Source organism: Mytilus galloprovincialis, chromosome 1 (assembly GCF_965363235.1).
Source record: "Mytilus galloprovincialis chromosome 1, xbMytGall1.hap1.1, whole genome shotgun sequence".
Taxonomy (NCBI): domain Eukaryota; kingdom Metazoa; phylum Mollusca; class Bivalvia; order Mytilida; family Mytilidae; genus Mytilus; species Mytilus galloprovincialis.
In genome coordinates, this window is record NC_134838.1 from 61,728,202 (window position 1) to 61,742,482 (window position 14,281).

Below are 14,281 nucleotides of genomic sequence, written 5' to 3' on the forward strand. Positions count from 1 at the left end.
ATATTTTACAGCAAAAATACTTGAAAAATAATGGAGATACTGCACTTTAAAAATATTTTCTCTGAACTCCCAGTGCTCTATGAAGTGTAACAAAAACTTGTAGAATGTAGAAATCCCATATTCTTATTATATAGGGGGATATACCATTGCACATGAATATCTAGTATAACCATATCTTTAGTGTATCAAAAGCGGACATAGACCACTATAAGACTCACACAACGATCAGTACTTGCGAGAAATACCAACTGAGAGCAAAGATTTACTAAACCGCGCGCCAAATACCCCATATCGCACCTCAGGTCCATAAGTGACGTTATGATTAGTTTAACGCCGTCATATGCATGCATGTAAGGGTTCATCTATTCATGTTATTTATATCATTGTTTATATTTACCCAAAACTTCCAAGAAAAAGTTATCGTGTACGATAAATTCGTTATACGGTTAACCACTGACCCTACGGATCAACAGCGGGTAAGTAAAATTCAATGAAGATTCGACTTTCGGCCTCAAACCCATCGATTTTACTATCCCTCTATAGATCCGTAAGGAGGGGTAGTGGCAAACCATATAACTTAGTCTGTTTAATGACACCGAATTTTAATATAAATAATGAAGGTTATTTGTCTATTTAATTCCAATCAATACTGTTAACAAAAAACACCTGCATTTTGTTAAACACACAATAATCAAGCATCTTCGTTTATATTTGTTTTTGCAAACACCACAGTAGAGATGATACAATAGCCATATCCTTGTGCATAAACCCTTGCGGCAATAAGTATATGAACGATATTCATGAAATTGAAGAAAATGAATAACAAATTCATTGACTATCAACCAATCAAATTAAACATACTTATATACAATATAATAAGAATGAGTAATAGTTGTTGACATTTTGATGTGCTCCTTATACATAATATCCATAAGTTTATAGTATGGATAAAGTATTTGAGAAACCATGAAATTAAATAAAAGTTTGACAGCATTTCTTCAAATTGCAAAGTCATTAAATAAAAGGAATTTACAAGGAATTTACAAACCTATAAAATGTTAACATACTAGTGTTATATTACTATCGAATTAGCTAATATTTCTTTTTGACCAACGTTAATTTTACTCTGAAAACATAAATCTTTTTTGTGTGGTTTTTTTTCCAAAACCCAAATATCAGGGCCACCATGATGAAAAACAAAATATATGAGTTCAATCCAAGAAAGAATGGACACCATTTTGGACTTATAAAATTCCCAAAATGTCTTCGACACCTACTGTTCATATTTTTACTTTGTACTTTGTCATACAAGTGAGAAGTTTAGCTAGCTACCAAACGAGGTTTAATCCGTAATTTTCTACATAAGGAAATGCCTTTGCCAAGTTAGAAATATGACAGTTGTTTTCAATTCGTTAAATGTGATTTGGCTTTTTATTTTGCCATTTTTAAAAGGACTTTCCGTTTTGAATTTCCCTTTGAGTTCGGTATTTTTGTTATTTTACTTCTTGAAGTATTTTATTTAATTGACAATTTTTGACAAATTTCAGCAGTTTTGACTTAAACTTTAAAAGGTATCTACTATCGACACTTGATTATCCACGATAAAGCAAAACAACTGAAATCAAAAATTGACTCCGTTTAAAAGTTTTCTACCATAAAAAAAACCAAACTTAAGACTTATAGACCTTAATCTATTATTATAGTGAAAACAGAAATAGACAGACACTTATAATAACTACATGTAATATTATCCCTTGCATGCTAATTGTGCTTATAAATTTATACTGATATGTTGTCTTGACACAGCTTTTCTAAATATTACCTACCTTATCACATATTATATTCTTTTAAGAGTAGTTTGAATACAATTCAACACAACCGCACTAAAGATTTCGGGATTTTGATTTTTTGGTAAAATGATGGATTTAGTTTTTTTTAGTCGCCCATCGGATGAGTGGATTTAAGCTATATGTATCCAACACATCAACAATTCCACCTGACGGTTACCTTTGTTATGAAGATTCTGGTAATGATACAAATCTTCCAAACATAACTCAGAGTATTCCTTGTTATCAACTTGGACAATATGTCATTTATTACGACACTAAAGGATCTATAGAGAAGAAGAACGGACCTTTTGGGCCAATAATTGAATTGTGTTACGTTGCAATAAATGGTAAGTAACGCATTATATTGTGTATTGTAATTTGCCCACGTAAACAATGCCAAGGAACAGTTTACATTGTCAAAATCCAAACAACCAAACGAATATCGGGATAAACGGATGCAAACTTATATCATCTGTTGCAAAATAAAGACGAATGTTATTTGTTTTTCTTTATTCAATAGTTGTTGATTTATTGCCTAACAACTTTATATTCCTTTTTATATTAATATGAATACTGCAATCAAAACAAGTTCTACATTTAAAATTGAATAATTTTCATGTAATCACTCTATTGTTGCTTTTTTGTTATACTATCATAGTACATTTTTCCCCTTGCATTCGTTTAGTACGATACCCGTTTGGACATTTCGATTCTTAAATGTTCCATTACAATTTTAAACTATATTTAAATGTTGTTTTTTTGTCACAACGAATGTATCAATCATTTTTAATTTGTATTGAAATATATCACAAGTGAATTTGAAGGAACTAAATAACCAACTTATAATACTCAGTGCAATATATATCAGCACAACCTTGTGAAGACAGACATTCATATTTTAAGTATCATCTGAACTTCATATTAGATAGAAGTGAAAAGAAGTGTAAGAGTTGTATCCTCATAAAACATGTTGTCTTGTGACAACCTTCATTCTGTATTAAACTTCACTACAAAATACTAGTCTCATGTACGTCACCCCATGATAGTGTATGCCTTAAAAAAAACATTTACTGTGAAAGTATAAATAATACAAAACTCATAATAAAGTGCAAAGCTTCACGACAACGCCGTTGCTGTGCCAAAGAACGGAAAAATTTTATGAAAAAATAGAGATTTATTCAAAAATATATCTATCAACCCAAATTTAGTGAAACCAACAAAAAATAAATCGTCCATGCCTTTTAACAGTCTATCCGAAATTCCAAAATTAAAAGCTGTAGATGCTCAAACGGCTCTCAGACTATGGAGACCAAATGATTCAATGTTCGACCCGAACGGACTAAAAACTGCAATAAAAAGCTTCCTCGTTCTTGTATATGAAAGAGGTTTGTTGTCTTTACGGAATGTAAAACTATCCTTGGATTTCGTCAAATTCCGAAATAAATATAAATCACAATCTGTCTGATTATTACTCCATTCCAAATACTTCTCTTAATTCTTTACGGGGCACAATTTATTTCCGGTTCTGGAGATAATTATTCTATCACCATCTCTGTAAATATCGGTTTTACTTTTCTGTATAAATACGGTCATGTGACTTTGAAAAAAGAAAACATCACAGGTTTGAAGATTGAACTATTCGGAAAGACGTAAAAAACAATAATACGATAACAAACAGGCACACGTAGTACGCTGGTTATACATATTATCTTCATAATAAAATGTTATCAAACTTTGCGAAAGCAGGTCTGGAGTTATAGGCTTCTACTTCTTAACCGGAACTGATAGACTTCTCTTACCTCCTTCCAGAATATTTTTCACTAAATCTGAATCAGTAGGAGAAAGTTCACTAGTAATTTTATGTGCCCATCTAATCCTATAAAAAGCTTGATTGATAGGACTGGGCGTATGATTTTGTTGCGGTAACATGCTAGATATAAAGCCACAAGAATTGGTTTGGCCGGTAAAATAAATTTACTACATATTCCATTCGATAAAGCCCATTTTTTCGATCTTATAAAATCATAACAATAATTTTGAACTGTGTTGCTCGATTTACTCTCTATTAACAAATCAGAAAGTAAGGACACTTTTTCAATCAATGAAGCAGGTAATTCCAACAGGTTGTGGTTTAAAGCTTGCAAAAATACTGTAAAAGTAAAACACACATTAATACGTTATACATAAAAACAACTTAACTAAGTACTTATTTACTAACGTTTTAAACACTTCATCTTTCGCTGAAATAAAAACCAACACCACTGTCATTCAGACTAACTAGAAAATATTACTTTTACACAACCATCTCTGTATAGCTGAAATAAACCACCACAAACTTAAAAGCTTTAACATGCTAGTAGCTAGTAGGTTCGAAAACCATTTTCAAAGCCAACTGCATAATCGATATTCCCAAATACAGATTTATATCCTTTACCGGGGGTATAGTATTCCTTGTTAGTGGGTAGGTCAATACATCCCTTTCAATCTTTAATACATCCTTAACCAGTGGGAGATAATATCGGCCAATAGCTTGCCGATTTCCATAAAGGCAGAAAAAATGTTCCATTTGCCATACATAACTTCATGTAACGAAGTACTTTCTATACTAAAAAGACGGGAGGTACAAACCAACCGTTCACACCATTCCAGTTCACAGTGAATGAATCAATACCAATCGAGTTCACCGTCAAATAATGGGAATAAATACCGTTAACTTGTGATTGTCATTATTAGCAAACCAGTATATCTCGTGGGGTCCTAACAGGGAATCTGAATACGTAAACAATTGTTCACAAACACCCCCAATCGTCGTAATCAATAATACAACTAATGAAATCCGCTTTCTCATAAAAGTTCTAGGTACCCATTCTGCATCGATGGATATGTTATGTGTCAAACACTTTTCAAAAATGCACAGAGCAATATCCTGTAATTCAGGTTTCATACTACTTTCAGCAACAATACTCACTACGTTCTGGTTGTCACTAAACAATATTTGAATCGTTTATCTTTTAAAATATCTACCATAGATAAAAGAATATGCTTGACGGCATTGAGCTCTTTCCACGTAGAACTTTTAGTAGGCTCACATTCGTACCACATACCATGAGCTATATTAAAAGGTGTTTCTACATGTAACCACCATATCCTATATTACTAGCGTCGCTGTAAACTACGGACTGACACAATAAAATCGGAAATAAATGATTTTACATTCTGGTAAGTGTCAATTGAATAACCCAAAAGTACCAAATTTTTCAAAGGTGATCACTTAGATTTTTCATTTTTGGGAACAAAATCACTCATAATCAAATCATGTCTAACTTGTTCAGAGACGGTTTTACAGATATCTTCATTTGTATGAGTACCTAAACCATCATCTAAGTACATTAAAACTTGTTTACCTTCACCCCTCCATTTCTTTATAAGTGGCCTGGTGATCTTGGTAAATATATAACAAGCTGAAGATAGCCCAAAAGGAAGGACTGAAAATTTTACCATTTTACAGTGTTTTCATACTTCAAAGAGAAACCAAAAAATTCTGTATGGGGTTAAAAATATTTATATGGTGATATGCTGAAACAATATCAAACTGGAAACAAAAATAATTGTTTGTGACGAATTGCATAGCTTTACGAATATCTTCAAATTTTACACTAGTTTTCCAAAGATGTTTATTAACATGTCAGAGATCTAAAATGAGACGTTTCTTTTTACTGTTAGACGCAGAAACTGTAAGTGGATTTACAATACGTGGTTGAATGTCACATTCTTCAATCAAATCCCTAATCAATAGATCGTGAATAGCTTCAGTTACAAGCTCGCTATGGATGATTGCCGATCGATTGTTTTGTAAAAATATAGACGGTGGAGTACTGTTAAAAGGAATTTTGTAACCGTTCAAAATGGTGTCCAAAATAAATTCATAACATCCTATACTTTTTCAAAATAAATAGTGATTTTTTAGCCTGTCCTTAACGATAATATTAGCCTGGCCTTGTTCATACTCGTAATAATCAGTAGTGAGATTATTGGATTCAATATTAGAAAGAATGACGTAGTATTATCAGGTTAACTATTCAAACTATACTCATCTTTATAAAATTTGTCTTATTTTGGTTTCGACATGGTGCCAGGTTTGGGTTGAAAGGACATTGGTTTCCCCAATGCTGGAACGTTCTACATCCATAACAAGCTCCTTGGCGTTGTGGATTTCCTCGCTGATTATCACTCGTGCCGGCTTCACTGGCTTGATCATGGTACAAGGCTTGTCCGTTGTACCATGACTATGGTACAAGGCTTGTCCGTTGTACCATGACTGGGGGTCACGAAAGGGCTGATTTTTTGCTGGAAAAGTAGCATTAAATTAAGGAGCACTCGATTCATCATTAAAGTTAAGCTTTGCAGCAGCCTTTTTCCCTTTTGAATTACGTTTATTTGGGTATGTCTATTTTGTGTTGGTCTTTGCATTATGTATTCGTGTTTGTTTTCTGTAATTAGTTGATACTTCAGTTTCATTATCATGTATATCTTTTATATTCATTTGATAAAATTTACTGTTTGCAATAGCATTTATTGTTCTAAATAATAAGGATGTTCTTATCCCAAGCATAAAAACATAGCCGTATTTGACACAACCTTTTACAGCTTTTGATCTCCAGTGCTGTACAACTTTGTACTTTTTTCACTTTCGATCTTTTATATCTGGGCGTCACTGGTGAGTCTTGTGTGGACGAGGCGCGTTTTTGGCGTATTGAATTTTAAACCTGATGCTTTTTGTTATCCATTAATCATGTGTTTCTTTGTCTAATACGTTCTCCTATTTATTTGTATTGTAGTCCTGTAATATGATGTTGTCATTTCAGTGTTATATTTAACATTGCCATTAAAGTGCGAGGTTTGGCATGCCACAAAACCAGGTTCAACCCACTATTTTTACCTTTAAAAATGTCCTGTACCAAGTCAGGAATATGGCCATTGTTATAGTATTGTTCGTTTCTGTGAGTGTTACATTTTAACGTTGCGTCGTTCGTTTTCTCTTATTTTTGAGTGTAATTTCATATTGCGATAAGACGTGTCACGGTACTTGTCTATCCCAAATTCATGTATTTGGTTTTGATGTTATATTTGTCATTCTCGTAGGATTTTGTCTGATGCTTGGTCTATTTCTGTGTGTGTTACATTTTAGTGTTGTTTCGTTGTTCTCCTCTTATATTTAATGCGTTTCCCTCGGTTTTACTTTGTTACCCCGATTTAGTTTTTTGTCCTTGGATTTATGAGTTTTGAACAGCGGTATACTACTGTTGCCTTTATTTACGTAACGCCTTGTTTTCTGCTTTATTTATTTTGCTCTCATCGTCAGAGTCACTTGCTACTAGGTTAGTTTCATACTGTCAAACAGTCTCCCATCCCCCTTCGCTCCAACGGCGGTTTTGATAAGTTTATTTTGCCCTTTTGATCTTTTCAATAACTTTCTTGATAGTATCTCGTGCGTAACTTTTGAGTTATCAATTTCCCAAATGGATTGTGTGAGATCTTCTAAAAATTCAGTGTTAAGAAGGAATTGAACTTTATTCCCCTCGTATTTCCAATTATGCTGGGATTTTAACTTTTTAACTTGGGAAGCAACAGAAACAGTAGCCCCGTGAACTTCATTTCTTAAATCGGAAATGCCTTTCTAAACTAGCGTAAAATTCACCTTGCGTTTTTACAGCTTCAAGTTGCATCACATCACTAAGTGAAACCTCACAGTCGTAAACATCTAACTCCTCATTTTCAGCCATTACCACCAATTAATTTATCAAGTATTTAAAAGAGGACCGATCGCTTTGGCGCTGTCTTGCTGAATTACCGAAATCCCCGTTTCGGCGGGAAACTGACCACACGATAGATACGACACCTATATACATCATGAAAAGACAAGAGAAAATAATTTCACTCTAATTCACTACGTTCAACCGTATGAATTTATATTTTTGATATTTTTTAAAGATTCAATTCTGTTACTTTATTTTCAATTTGTAGACAAATTTGATCCATAAAAAACTTCGAGATATCAACAAAGAGCGATTATAGTATTCAGTTTGAGTTTTCGAATAACAAGTATAATTACAAAAACTGTGTGTGTCTTCTAGAACTTAATTGATGCACATATGATGTACATATAAATACATTGATATATTACGAAGTCATCTGGTGAAGTGTTTTACTAACATAAAGTACTTTTTATGTACAAATTTGTATGAACTGGTCACCAATAGTAACTCTCCAAAAGGTACATGTGACGATGACATAGTATTATGCTCATCTAAAATAATTCGTGTTGCCATTTTTGAAGCCTAACAAATACTATAATCTACAACATTTTTATACTTGAACCTACGTATATACGGTGCAATAATAATTTAAATGTGGAAAAATAATTGTCTTCTTTTTTAACTAATCCTGATTGAATACATGAACTGAAATCGAGTGAACCTAAGGACAAAATTTTATTTACTAAAATTGCAGTACGAATATCGCATTTAACAAAGTTTCTTGACTATTTACTTTTATTTGTGTCGTTGAAATTCATTTATATTTGTTATCAATCTTAACATAGATTTTTAAAAGTTTTGCATTAAAACTGCATTTATTTTGTGTTCATTGTTTTCATAAAAGAGTCATCCCTTCTCCCTTTACATATGAGAGAAATCCGTTTGTGCCACAAATGTGTCCGTTTGCGCCACAACTTTTTTCTCCAATGCTAAGTTTGCGCCACCTGTTTTAAAATTGCATGGTATCAATTGTGCCAAATAAAACATACGCTGCATGGGTACTTCCCAATTTAATGTATGTAGTAACTTGTAACTTCACGTTATTGTCAAAAACACAAACATTGACGGATGAGATTTATAAAGCAGTTCATTATTCCTGTGGAATGCTTCTGCTCCATTACTGGTATGTCTTGCGTATGGTGAAAACAAAGCACTGTGTCATCAACATATGTGGCTTAAACATAATCAGCAAAAGCTTCTGTTTTCTTTTCTTTTGGCATATCTTATTTTAAATATTCAGCAAAGCAATAATTTTTCTTCTCTGTACATAGCTTGTCTAATGCATATTAAGTCATTTCTCTCCTGATGCTCATCTTTATGATAGAATATCTCCAAACATATGATTTCTACTTTTTAAGCCAAAAATAGGATAAATATATTAATTACATATATATACTGAAATACAATAAACTGTAGGTCATTGAAATCTCTACCTATTTTTTAAAATTAAATAAATGGGTTATGATGGTCTTAGGACTGTCCTAAGATAGCTTTGTTTTACATCCTAAGACATGTCTCATATACGTAAATAATGTCCTAAGACATATTTTAGGACATATCCTAGGATACTTTTATTGACACGGCCCCAGGATTTGGATTCATCAATATTGTTTCAAATGCATATCTGACCTTGAAACTGGTACTGCTTATATAATTTAACAAAATAGAAAAGAAATAAATTGTTCAATGCAGTTTGTCTGGCTTTATAACTAACTAAATTATGTTGAACTTTCATGTATAACAAAAAACAATAAGTTGAGTAACAACTAATTTTTACAGACACATGCATTGATTTTACTGAATTATGACGTATTCTGTATTGATGTAAACAATTATTATAAATGGCTGTAATTTCTACATTTAATTTCACAAAAATGATCAACAAACATTTTGCACCTCAGTATCCATTACAAATATGATTAATTCAATCGCGATTATTTGTCAGCAATGATATCAAATGTTGTACATTTCAACAAGCACTATTGTTTAATTGATTTCGTATTTTTCAGGTTGTCCGAAGTCATTTTGGGGAAGTAATTGCTCAACATCTTGCTCCGGAAGTTGTATAGATCAACATTGCTACCCGGGAAATGGTTCCTGTGTTTTTGGATGCAACTGTTTAGATAATATTTGCAATGCAGATACTTTAGTTTGTATTGATGGTTGCATTAAAAATCAGACTGGAAGGCACTGCAATAAATGTGAGCAATTAGATATGAATTAATATGAAAATACGCCTTTAAAGTCTATAAAGACAAAACAACACTAACAGAAAACATAGTATACACGTACATGTATCAATAGATATTCCAGATACTAGTAACAGATATCATTCATCCGTATGATGTACAATGCATCTTATCAATCTATTCTGATATCATTTATTTAATCTTATTGGACATACTAGTATTATACAAATTAAAACCGAACACTTCTTGTATAATTCATTTTTGTTTTAATTTATTGCAAATTTAATATGTATGTCTGTATCCCAAATGAAACTAACACATCCAACTGCGGTGGTTAGCACTGCGAAATACACTCATCCAATTCAGTGCCAACATTTTAAATTCTTTTATACAGAATATTTCCCGAGTGATTCTCTCTTCTTAAACCAAGTAGTGCTGTTTTTAATACTGGTCATAGTCAGTCGATATAGAGCTACCTCAGTTGGGTCAAGGAGTATAACATTCCAACTGTGAGGAAGGTCTGGCCTACATACAAAGTCACTTCTATGGCAAATATTTTTGTAAAATCGTTGATCTAGCTCACCATCATACTGATTGCTACATTTACACTGTAGACGATACATAGTTTGTGTAATTTTTCAAGAATCATTTCAAAAACATTTATGAATTTCATACCAGTGGATTGACGGTTACAAATCTGGGTATACAGTATTTGCTTGCAAGACAAACATCCTTTACTATGTTTTTGCTTCTATGAAAAAGCCCGATGGGGAATATGCAATACGATTGGCACCTCTTATAGCGTTTTAACCCGCTGCATTTGTTTGAAAAGAAAAGAGGGACGAAAGATACCAGAGGGACAGTCAAACTCATAAATCGAAAATAACCTGACAACGCCATGGCTTAAAATGAAAAAGACAAACAGACAAACAATAGCACACATGACACAATTTGAATATGTCCTTAGTCAGGAACATGTTGTTCCTTCTGTGTTTCTCGTTTTCTATAGAATAGACCGTTGGTTTTCCTGTTTGAATTATTTTACACTAGTCATTCTGGGGCTCTTTATTGTTTGCTGTTCGATGTGAATCAAGGTTCCGTGCTGAAGTCTCTAGTTAGACCTACATGTACATTGCTTATGTTTTACACAATGTAACTTAAATGGAGAGTTGCCTCGTTGGCTTCCACACCACATCCTCTTAGTTCTACAAACTAGTATACAAGTTTGTTTTTTAATCAATTGTGTGCTGTGTTTAATCGTAATTGTGGTTACATTTTCAAATTTATAAAAAATCATGGCACACAATTTATCCTAATGTATAACGTTTCAGTTTAATAACAGTATTAGAATATCAAATTTCTCAACTTTTGTGTGCCAAGAAATAAGTAAGATATATATTTTTAATTCAACTTTCCATTTATTACCCAATAATGAAAATATTTCCTGTTTCGGAAAAGGATGCTAACCTCGAATGCTTACATTTTCAAAATATCTATTCATCGAATGCCAACATAGTTGATAAAATAAATGATATTTTTGTGAATATTTTGATTGAGTTTAAAATACATGCATTTTGAAAAAAAGGGTAATATATAGATACACATTTTGCAAATTAAAAATATTACATTTGTCAATCATGAAAGTCAAATAGAATGGATTAACAACGAAAATGGATAAACACTTAACAACAGCATTGAAACAAATATAACGAAATAAGTTGCATCTATAGATGTGTTTTTATTATTATTAATATCCAAAATGGAGTGTTACTTAAATATGTAAATGTTGTAAAATGTTACTATGAATTCTGTAAAATTTCAGTATTTGTGTGCTTGATTTGTATGTGCTTTAGAAAAGGCATTTCTATTTTTTCAACACTCGAAGGGTCTTTGCGTTGTACATAAATACAATTTTTCTTTACCCTTTTGTTAGCATGAAACGTGTTATGTTCTGCACGTATTATGTAATAAATATGTGTTTTAATGTGCCTATTGCTGTGTATTTGTTTGTTGGACATTGTCTAGAAATATAGGGGATGGGTTGGAATGTGATAACTTATGTTTAACCCCGCTACATTTGTTCGCCAGTCACAAATCTCTGGCCTTGTATGTTTTGGCAAATTTTTTTGTTTCGGAATTTATTGTGACGTCCATATCACTGAAAAAGTATACATGCTGGTTTAGGGGCCACCAGAAGCCTACCCGAAATTACTGAATTTTCTCGATGCGAAGAAGACCTATTGATGGTCGTGGCCTTTGTCTACTCCTTGGTCTGGTTTTTGTATCTTAAACTCATTCCCCGTTTTCATTATGATTCTATTTAGTATATTTTGAATTTTTTGTACACATATATTATAATATATGCTTGAGAACACGGTTATTGAGGAAAAAATTTGTTTGCGCGAAAAATGCGTCCCTTGTTGTTACAGCACATTTCCACAAATAATACGTTTGCACCATAAGGTTTTAAACTACCTATTATCATTTGGATCAAAACTTTAGTATACAGGTACGTCGATATGTACATTTTATTTAATTTTATTTTACACTTTGAGATTGAAAGCTGTATTTGGAAAAATACCTCAAAATCGAAATTAAAGCAAGTGACGAAACAACCTAAATTTACACCATGATCATCATGGAATTCATCTTGCATTAAATACTTGTTGTTGTACATCACCACTACATAAATGTCGACTCTTATGTATTTGACAATACTTATTTATTCTTAAAAAAAGTCTTAGAATGACTAAGGTACCTGTCATTTAGCATATATAATTTGATAAATATGCATACAATTAGTTTGGCGTAAATGAACTACGTGTTCTGTCGCAATTGATACATAACAGACGTTGGGGAATGCTGCAAATAAGATTTCGGGGAAAAAATACACAAAAGGCCAGCACCAATAATTGGTATCCTAAACAGTTACATGAAGGATTTATATTTCGTTTTCTAGCTATCTTTTATATATTGACATTGAGCTGTCAATGCTACCTTACATTTTAAGCTAAGCTTACCTGCACAAATTATATTTACTTACTGTTTTGACTGCAATTAACTGTAATCAGATACTTTTGCTAGAATGCTAACATATTTTAATCCAATATTCTGTCGGCAGATCACAGGATGTATGTATCCAAGGAATAAATCCTAAAAGTGCAAACAACTCTTTATCTGCAAACAAAAATAAACCGCTATAGGAAACGTCGTAACATTGATTCTACTTTATCTTTCTTATTACAGATAATTTAGCAACTGCTGGTTCAGTCTCGCTGAATTCAACAAGAAGTCAAATTGCTAGTCAAATTAATAATGGAAACTTTTCATCGTGTTACAAAATTGATGGACCTGAAACTTGGATACAGATTGACATAAAGGAACGAAGTATTGTGTCAGAACTTTTTCTGATTATTGGTGGTATGTTTATATTATACAATACATGTCCAATATAATGTTATACACAAATACTAAGATAACACTCTTACATACGAACATAATGTTTTCTTTAATGAAAATATTTATAATTTGTTAAAGTAATTTTTTAAACATTATATACATTTCACAGTGTAAAACGTTTCTAGTTGCATTTTATGAGTGCTTTCTTTTTCGTGTTTATTCTTAAATAATGTTCGACTCTTGTATTTGTTTTAATCTAAATTTGTGCAGCCATTTACAATCTTCTAAGTTAATCATTAGAAATGAATTGCAGATTTAGACAAGCTAGGAATATAATTTTATTGCTAAAACTACAAAAATATATTAACTAATACAACTATACAATTATAAACAATATTTTTTGGCGTACGACTGTCTCAGCAATTTAGCGTGCATGGTCACTTTATCCGAATCTTTTGAAAAACAAATAGAAATAGTGTATTTTTAGGCAAACTGCGGTTTGCTTTCAAACACAACTTTAAAGTAGTCAGATCGGCTGGTTGGTGCCCAATGTCTAATCTATTTTAAAGCTACTACAGAAACACTATATTATGCGCTATCCGCTCTCCTGGTTCCAAAGCATGTAATTGATAAGCATCTGAACTGTGATTCAGATAAGTAGCCAAGATATAGTAGAAAGCCAGAGAGAGCCGATCTGCGAAACAATTAGCATAAGCCTTTGTCTGAGCTTTCTAGCCAGAACATATTAGCAAGACTTATGCTAAAGTTAGGATGTAAGTGACCACTGAATACCCCGTAAATTTGTGATTGGAGTGAAAACTCGAAATGACCCACATGATCTAACAGTATGAAAACCTTAGCATGCAACTGAGACAACAGTTATAACAATGAAAAAAAATTAAATTATATATATATATATTTTATATTAAGATCCATTTTGTTACATCTTGTGATCAATTTTATTTGGCAATCGCCAATGGCAGTCAGCAAGGTTAAAGAACATCAGTCGTTCGACCTGTTAGTCAAATGCATTTTGTTTAAATATACT

General features: G+C 32.3%; 1 protein-coding gene across 1 annotated transcript in view; it reads left to right on the top strand.

Annotated features, from left to right (window-relative positions):
• Positions 1–1,945: 1,945 nt before the first annotated feature.
• LOC143080587 (plexin-B3-like) overlaps positions 1,946–14,281 on the top strand; it is a 37,167-nt gene continuing 24,831 nt past the window's right edge. Inside the window, exons 1-3 of the mRNA XM_076256501.1 lie at positions 1,946–2,176; positions 9,655–9,846; positions 13,081–13,254. Coding sequence (XP_076112616.1) covers positions 1,951–2,176; positions 9,655–9,846; positions 13,081–13,254 — 592 coding nt within the window. The 5' untranslated portion in view covers positions 1,946–1,950. The remainder of the gene's footprint in view (positions 2,177–9,654; positions 9,847–13,080; positions 13,255–14,281) is intronic.